Raw genomic sequence first — 9,441 nt, forward strand, 5'->3', positions numbered from 1 at the left:
TAATTAAGATGTATATATTTATCTTATTTGGATCAGAATAAGTGATATATTTATAAAATAAAATAAAATGCTTCATTTTCTTTCTTTGTTTCTTTATTTATTAATCACCTTTTCATATTATTATATCATGTAAACAGTTCACTTTTTTCAGCCTAACTCGTATTTGCGGTGCTATTTTTGGAAATTTGAATTCCAAAGTTGCTTATGTGACCATCCAAAAGGCTAGTTGTTATTTTGTGCTTGGTGTATACGGATGCAGGTTCTTACAAATGGCATTGAAGTGAAGCTACAGCGGAATGCTCTTAGTGTGATTGAAGCACCCACTGGCAATGAGGAAGATAATGACCTTGAATTTGAAAACTTATCCTGGAATGGATCAGATATGGGTAAGTTTCCATTCGCAGCTACTGCATGCTGCAGCCTGCATGTACTAGGATTGTGTTTTCAATTATGAGGCTAACTTAATAAAAACTCTCAAATAAGTATATATCCTTATATAGTGTGTTTGGAAAAAATATTTTTGGATTCGATTTGCAATGAAATGAATTGAAATTGGAAATGAATTGAATTGGAAATGAATTATTGTGTTTGAAATTAATGATGTAGAATAAGAATTTATTTAATTTAAAAAATAATATAATGATATAATTTTATATTGTTAACTTTTATTTGTCACGGAAGTTTTCAAATACCACCACAGTTACTAGCACGGTTGGCCCGATCCTCCCTGTCGGCTGACTTGGGCGGCAGGTGTGGTCGGTTTGGTCTGCCTAGCACCTGCCCAGGCAGCCAGAGTGATATTAATACTTAAATTGTAAAAATATTGTTTAATATTTTAAGACATTAAATTATTTCAATTCCAACTAAATCCTTTAAAAAAACAATCCCGCTACGTTACTAATAGTATTTCTACCAACTTCTGCCAACTCTTGATTATGACTGTATTTAATGGAAGTGTCTTTGTGGATGTGTCTAACAAAAATGTCTTTTTTATAGCTGTGTTTAATAAAAGTATCTTTATAGATATATTTTCTAGATGTGTCTCCTTATACACGTGTTTAAAATATAATAATTAATTATTGTTGACAATAAATTGACAGATAATATATTGGTGCCCTATATTTTTCCTTAAAAAAATTAAGGAATTTGAGTTTAGTTATCTATTCTAAACAAAAGATTTGATTTCAAATCAATTCCAATTTCGTAAGATTCTTCTCCTATAAATGTAATGTAATATGCTTGTGTAATTCCTACTTACACGCATACAACCAGCAATAGACATATTGGAAGGCTTTGATATTTTATTTGTTAATTACATTAATTCTTGTTTCGGCTTCCTTGTCGTGGGCTTAGAAAGTGATGGAGTTTGGTAACATTTGATCCATTGTGGCTTTTCTTTTTGCTTTTAGTTATTTCTAAATTTCTAGTGTCTTTAATTTTTTGACCCCACCGCAATTTCTCATCTTTATTTGTGCATTCTTTGATTTATCAGCATCCGACGACAGACGTAAGTCCCATAAATCGAGGCACAGAATGCATAGATCATTGGGATCATCACATAAGACTATGAGTAGGTCCTTCTCTGGTGATTCACTGTCTAAGGGTTCTTCTGCTTCTACGCCGAATGGGTCCACGGTACTTTACTGTTTCTTATTCATAATTTATATCCCACCCACTTTGCACGGTAAAATTTCATTATTCGTTAATATTTTTATTAACATTATCTATCTCTTATTTTATTATTTATTTCTCTTTAGAAGGTTTATTTAAGTAAGCTGGAGATGGCTGCATTGTGGAGATATTGGCGACATTTTAATCTGGTAAATTCATAACTCTACATGTTTTGGTTACAATTTCCCGGCAAAAGATGCGGTTGGAAGTGTGTCTCGTGTTTACTTACTCCTAAAATGGATTAGGTGGATGCCGTCCCAAACCCATCAAAAGAGCAGCTGGTAGACGTTGTTCAGAGGCATTTCATGTCACAGGTACCTAAAATATTTCGTGATTGAATCATTTTTCTCTTGCTAATCATCAGTGAAATGTTGTTTCATTGGTAATTATTGGAATATGACTCTGTTCCAAAGATGGTGTTTTTTTGTAGTGAACTCTGCATGGACCTAAATCGCCTGGAGTTTCTCTTAACTGGATGAATCTCAACCATAAGAAATATACAAATTTGTTGTGAAGTTAAATAGTAAAATATAAAAATATGTAAGACAAATAAGCTGTGGTTAAATATATAACTAACGGGCTTGAGGTTATTTTTCTCTTAACTGGACCGTTGCATTCAAATGTGAATGCACCGTATATGATTAATCTTCCAGAAGTTTGATGTAGTACTTGAACGAGTATTTGGCAATTACTGGGGTCCTAACGTTGTGGTTTTTTCTTCTGAAGCAAATGGACGAGTTGCAGGTCATTGTGGGATTTGTTCAAGCTGCAAAGAGGCTCAAGACTGTGTGCGATTGACACATGGTGACATGGAACCAAATGGAGTGAGAAGTTATGATATTTTTGTAAGTTATAGTCTATGCTAACAGAGATAATGTGTGTAATATCCACTTCCATTCGTACTATGTAATATATTATCGGTGATTTTATCCTTGATATAGTAGTAGGTTAGTACTGGGGTTATAGAGGTTCTTACTTTGTCGTAGCAGCCAAGTTATGTAGATATATATTATATGAGAAATGTTAGGGGCATCAAAATTTATTATTTTTGATCATCACTTAGCCATCAACTCAATTCATTTAGTTTAGTAATTCAACAACATATTTTATTCGATACTTTTCAATATTAATGGCTAACTGATGGCTAAAAACAACAAATTCTGATGGTCTTTTAGTATTTCTCATATTATATATGTGACCTTGCAACTGGATCTATCCTTAGGGAAGTCTCCACAACTTTGTTTCCTTAAGCTTGATTCAATGTTCTTCTCAACTGGGAAGTGGGTTTTCTGAGACCATAATGTATATATATTTTAGTTCTCGTAACTTATGTTCTTCTTAACCAAATTGATTCTGTTATGATCATACATACTGGTCTCGCTGACCAGTGCCAGTGCTAATCCTTTGCTTATCTGTTTTTTGAGGACTAATTCATGATGATTTTAAATTGTTATTTTCTGTAATGACTTCGTTAAAATGTTTGCTAAGGTTGCTATTAGTTATTGTTTTTGAGATTGGTTGTAGAATCAGGGATTAGAAATTTTTTCTTTTCTTTTTTGGTAATTTTCTAGAAGTGTTGCCAAAATATTTGCTTTTGTCGATTTGACTCGGTATTTCTGTTTTTCTTTTTCAATATTAGGCATTATGCATCAGTGGCAGATTAGTTAAGTTAAATTAGTCGGTTAATCATAGTTTTTATCGCGGATGGCGGCTCATGACGGTGAGCCAAAAATCCGCCATAAAGTTATAGCAGATGGCGTTGCGAAAAATGGCGTAAATGGCGAATTACCTAAAAAATACACATATGTACAAAAAAATGTAGAAAAATTGCAAATATAATAAACTATAAAATATATCTATATAAGCAACTTTGTAGTCATAAAACATCCAATTAATATAGCAAATAAAGTAGCAAATTTAGCAAATAAACATAACATCAAGTTCAAATTATAATTCAAAAGTCATAAGCAAGTCATAAAATAGAAGACATAAAATATAAAAACTATAAACCATCTACATTCTAAATCTCATCAAATTCATCCAAATTAACACGATTATTATCGTGTCCCTTTGCCCCCTCATCATCCTCTAATTCGGTATCATTGAATTGAATCTCTTCTTGTTCTTCTTCATTTTCAGAATCCTCTTCATCTTTAAATTCTGGTTCTTCTTCCTCTTCCACAATTACTGCGTTTCTTTTTCCTTTTTTTGAAGCCTTAGACCCACTTGGTCTACCCTTTGCACCACCTCTTGTAGTTGCAGGTTCTTTTCTTTTTCTATTTTATTGTCTTCTAGTATTTGTCGTAGGCTCATGTCCTCCCATTGCTTCAAACACAAGGTTCTAACTCAAAGTGTTGTCATCTTGATGAACCAAATCAGCATCATCATCCACATTATCATCATCTCAAAAGGTGGCAGTCCCAATTTCTCCCACTAACCACTCATTACACTCATCAATGTCATTGAGTGCAATAGTGTCAACTTCATCTTTAAGGTTGTACCTCTCGATGAGTTGTTGGTTATACTTTATGAAGACCAAACTCTCCATCCTTTCATGATCAAGCCTATTTCTTTTCTTAGTATGAATATGCTCAAATATACTCTAATTGCGCTCACATCCCGAAGCACTACAAGTCAAGTTCAAGATCTTATTGATAGCAAGGTCTCGCATGTCTGGAGCTTCATGCTCATATGTCCGCCACCAAAATGCTATAAAATTAAAATAAATTTGTCTAAGCTTTTAATCGAACTAAATTTATAAAGTTTTGTAAAATTTATAACAATCTTACCGGGTGAAATCTTTTTCCTTTGAGATTTTGCAAAATCTGATCCAAAAAGTCCATAGCCGACCTTGTATAGTGCTTGCTCCTCCAATATCTTCTGTTGCACTTGACTTGGCACCAATCTAGTGATGCACTCAAACCACCCCTTTGTAACTTCTAAATCCAGCTCAATCCGAGGGGTTATCATAAAACAACTCGGGATTTAGAAAATGGCCAGCTGCATGCAACGGAGTACTTGCTCTCATCATTAAGAAATATTTTCATGATGCATTCCTTTGCCTTCAATATTGTTTCATAAATATATACCATTGGTGGCTTTTTCTCCCTATCAACAAGTCTAAGCACCCGAGTAAGAGGGCCCATGATCTTAAGGATGTACTTGACATGATTCCAAAAGGAGGGCATGATAACAATCTTTGTTGTCTCCCTCCCCTTTGTCTCCTTTGACAACTTATTCTTTGCCCATTCATCTGAAGTGAACATTCTTCTCATATTTCCTTTCTCCTCATAAAGCCTTTCCAAAGAGAGAAATGACGTGGCAAATCGGGTGACTGTATGCCTTACCAACTCCTTGTTATTTGTGAAGTGTCTCAACATAACTAACGTGCTAGAGTGACTATAAGTGAAGCTAACCAAAGAAATGGCCCTTTTATGGTTTTTTGAATTAATGGTAACTTCCCAATGTCCTCAAGCATCAAATCCAAACAGTGGGCAGCACAAGGGGTCCAAAAAAATTTGGTCTTTTCTCCATCAGCAACTTACTGGCAAGAACATAATTGCTCCCACTTTATCAGTTACAACTTGAACAACGTTGTGCTCACCAATTTCCTCCACAACATCATCAACAAGAAAATTAATAATGCTTCTTTGCCTCTTATCCATCCAAGTATCTGACATAATAAAGCAACCATACTTTTTCAATTGTTCTTTATGACCCTTCAACAATCCTTTGGTGTATTCCAACTCCTCATTAAGCAGTGGGCCTCTTAGAGCATGATAACTGGGAGCAGGTAAATTGGGACCAAAGCTTCCAACAGCCCACAATATTTCTTGAAAACTCTTCAACTTTATTGGGTTCAATGGAATCCCAGCTTGGTAGAACCACCGTGCTATGTATCGATGAACTCTACGAACTGCTTCCTTATTACATACTTCCTTGATGTTTTGCTGCCTCAATTTCTCTCTTTTGTTTCTTGCAATGGCAGTTTCAGGTCTTCTAACAAACAAGTCTATTGGACCTCTCATGCTAGTTGCACCCTTGCTAGCACTACTTGCACCCCCCTCTAGCTGCTGCCATTGGAGCTGGATTATGAGGTTCATCAATCCATTGAGTATCTTCCTCCGACAATTCGAACCCCAAACTCTCTAAGTCAAGTTCCCTAGCATTGACACTCTGTTCTTCGGTGCTTTCTAGTGTGGCACTTTGTCTTCCTCGATTCTTTTTCTGATTGTAATACTCCCATAATTCAGCAATAACATCTTTTAGGATCATCTTACATCCAGCAATGTTTCCAGGCTTGATCATTAAGTACTCTTTTACCAGTGTGATGCCTCCTTTCATAATTTTCCACAAAAATTACATACAGTGTCATTAGTATTTTCTTCTTCTACAGTACTAATATATTTTTAGCCTGGGTCAACTCTATTAGAACGAAAAGGAGCTGCGGGACCAACAGGGACAGTACCAACAGTAGGACCAGCAGAGGCAGGGGTAGGAGCATTAAAATCAAGGGCTTGTCTAGAAGTGGACATAGTGAATTGAAGTCCGAATGGGAAAAAAATTGGAAGAAGAGAAGTTCTACACTGATTATTAGTAAAGAAGGGGCAACAGGGAAGAGAGAAAAGAAAAAAATAGGACCAGAGAAGATGAAACACATTGTACAAACTAGCAGTGATGAGCAGGTAATGAGCATCAGTGATGATCGGTGCCACCAGCAGTGGCGGCGACGGGCGGCGCGACGAGCGGCGGCAATGGGTGGCAGCGTGGCTCAGAAATCAGCGTCACAGAGATGAAGAGAAGGTTTTTTTCGAAGAAGAGGCTGATAAGCGGGTATTTTATACGCTTTTTGTCATCATTTTCATATAGTTTTTGTTATGTTTTGTTTGAGTTTTATTATGTTTTCATAGGTTTTAGTGCAAAATTCATATTTTTGGATTCTACTTTGAGTTTGTGTGTTTTATGATAATTTCAGGTGAATTCTGGCTGAAATTGAGAAGTTTTAAAAAAGTCTGATTCAGAGACAGAGAAAGGACTGCAAATGCCGTCAGATTCTGACCTCCATTCACTCGAAGGAGCATTTCTGGAGCTACAGAATTTCAAATGGCGTGCTCTTAATGGCTATGGAAAGCTAACATCTAGGGATTTCCAGAAATATATAATAGTTTATACTTTGCTCTGGAAATGAAGGTCCAAAATTGGCGTTCAATGCCATCACTTCACCCTCTTCCTGGCGTTGGACGTCCAAAAGGGAGTAGCTGGCGTCCAACACCCAAAAAGGAGTCCAAAGCTGGCGTTCAATGCCCAAGAAGGGTACTAGCTCGTGGAGTCACCCTTAGCTCAGCCCAAACACTCACCAAGTGGGCCCAGAAGTGGATTTTCGCACTATCAACCTAGTTTATCCTATTTTCTGTAATCCTTAGTTATCAGATTAGTATATATAGGAGGAGATCACCCTTGTTTAGGATCTTCTTCTCCCATCTTTGCCCATTCAAACCTTTCATTACTTTTCTGTAAGCTATGAGTCACTAACCTCCTAGGTGAAGTTTAGGAGCTCTGCTGACTTTTATAGATTAATAATATCAGTATTCTATTTCAATCTATGCTTGATTCCATTCTAAGATGTATCTTCATTCTTCATCGTAATGAATTGGGAGTGTAACTTGACCGTCATCCCTATTCTACATGGGTTCTTGCGAGTCCTTACAAGCTTGATTATACATCTCTTAGACGGCTAATCCACGACATTGTTAGGGACTTGGAGACATTAGTTAAGCCGAGGTACGGGGCGATTAGGGCCTTTGTGGTAGAGGCTAGAATCATGAAGCACCATTCTCTGATCCAGAAGATCCGACCTTGTCTGTGGCGCTTTGAGTAGGATCATCAAGGGAATGGACTGCTAGAGCTTTACCCCCGTTCAGATTGGATGACCACTGACCTGGCATTTGATCTGAAGCAGAGAAGATTAATGACCACTGACCTGGCGTTAGTCACTTACAGCCTGCCATGGAATGAATCATCAGAAGTTGAAGTAGACAGTGAGAAAAGTTGATCCAGAAGGAGGAAGCATCTCCAAAGCCTCAACCGTTCTCTCATCACTGATTTCACACCTATCTAGTAACACCTTATTTATTCTATTTTTATGCGTTTTTCACAACAACTATATTTTCCATCCACCTGACTAAGATCTATAAGGTAGCCATTGCTTGTTCAAACCAACAATCTCCGTGGGATCGACCCTCACTCACCTGAGGTATTACTTGGACGACACGGTGCACTTGCTGGTCTATCTGTGCGAATATTGCAGAGTCAATTTCATGCACCAGAGGCAGAGGAGGGAGTTTTTGAATGAGGGGCTGATTATTAGGGTTAGTGGTTAGTGGGATCTGACTTAGGTTTCTTAAATTGCCCAAACCACCCTCAGATTTTTCTGGGAAATCCGAAAACCCCCACTATTTCCGCCATTCGAATCGCGTTCCGCCATGGCGCCACCGCAATTGCGGCTGCCATGGCACCCCCCGTTACAACCCCAACGTGGCGCCCAGTATATTGCGGTAGGGTCAAAACCCGCCACGCCATACCGTTATGGCGTCGACATAACTGCTATTTGAAAACACTGCAGTTAATCATAACTGTATTAGTCAGTTAGCTTTAGTCAATTGACTGAACCACACCCTATATATATATACTTGTATGACTTTACAATTGAGAATTCAGAAATCAGAATCATTTTTCACATTACCTTGTGTTCATCTAACATGGTATCAGAAGATATTTTCTCTCCCTTCTAGCACCTTCTGCAATTTTTCCCATCTTCGTCTTCCTTTTTTTTCCACAATTTTTTTCGCAATTTTGTTCCTGATTCTTTTCCCTTGTTCTCGTTAGAAGCACGCAATCTCGATCACGAACTCTAAGAAGCTGTCCAAAATCGTTTTCGTCTTCAAAGATCCATGGCGAACTCAGTTTCTTGATCTGCCTCTTCCACGATTCCAGATCCATTTTTCCTTTCTTCCTTTGTTCAACCTGGTTTGATACTCGTCACTCAGCGACTTGCTGAAGACAATTACTATTCGTGGGGTCGTGCAATGCGGAAGGCTCTCAACGGCAAGTGAAAACTTGGTTTCATCACTAGCTCGATCCCGCAACCAGATCTGGACACTGAGCCAGAGAAATTTGAGAATTGGCAATGTGTCAACGACGTGGTAAGCATGTGGTAAAGCTTGCACAGCACATGTCTGATCCAAGAGTGACACATTTAAATGCTGTTCATCACGTCTTGCGCTATTTGAAAGCATCCCCTTGGTAAGCATGTGGTAAAGCTTGCACAATACATGTCTGATCCAAGAGTGACACATTTAAATGCTATTCATCACGTCTTGCGCTATTTGAAAGCATCCCCTGGGCAAGGGATTCTTTCCTCAGCAAATTCGAAGTTCAACATCTCACTATATTCTAACGCTGACTGAGGCAGCTACCTTGACACTCGCAGATCCACTACGGGTTATTGCACCTTTCTGGGAGATTCCCTTGTGTCCTAGAAAAGCAAGAAGTAAGATGTGGTTTCTCAAAGCTCTATGGAGGCTGAGTATCGGGCGTTGGCGAATGCATCACATGAGATTATCTCCATCATTGCACTCCTCAAATTCATGAATATTGAAGTCAACTCTGCCATGTTATTTTGTGACAATATTTTTGCCATCCAAATGGCCACAAATCCAGCACTGCATGAGCACTCCAAGCATATAAAAATTGACTGTCACTTCATCAGGA

At 37.7% G+C, this 9,441-nt stretch overlaps 1 protein-coding gene across 4 annotated transcripts in view; it reads left to right on the forward strand.

Annotated features, from left to right (window-relative positions):
- LOC107610155 overlaps positions 1 to 3,066 on the forward strand; it is a 6,177-nt gene extending 3,111 nt beyond the window's left edge. For 2 of the 4 annotated variants that reach the window (XM_021106194.1, XM_016312243.2), the window contains exons 3-7: positions 260 to 386; positions 1,493 to 1,635; positions 1,758 to 1,820; positions 1,917 to 1,985; positions 2,398 to 3,066. In XM_021106194.1, the coding sequence (XP_020961853.1) occupies positions 260 to 386; positions 1,493 to 1,635; positions 1,758 to 1,820; positions 1,917 to 1,985; positions 2,398 to 2,469 (474 nt within the window). In that variant the 3' untranslated portion in view covers positions 2,470 to 3,066. Of the gene's footprint in view, positions 1 to 259; positions 387 to 1,492; positions 1,636 to 1,757; positions 1,821 to 1,916; positions 1,986 to 2,084; positions 2,363 to 2,397 lie in introns of those variants that run through there. The other 2 variants (XM_021106195.1, XM_016312244.2) reach the window with 2 other exon arrangements.

This window comes from Arachis ipaensis, chromosome B07 (assembly GCF_000816755.2).
Source record: "Arachis ipaensis cultivar K30076 chromosome B07, Araip1.1, whole genome shotgun sequence".
Lineage (NCBI taxonomy): Eukaryota > Viridiplantae > Streptophyta > Magnoliopsida > Fabales > Fabaceae > Arachis > Arachis ipaensis.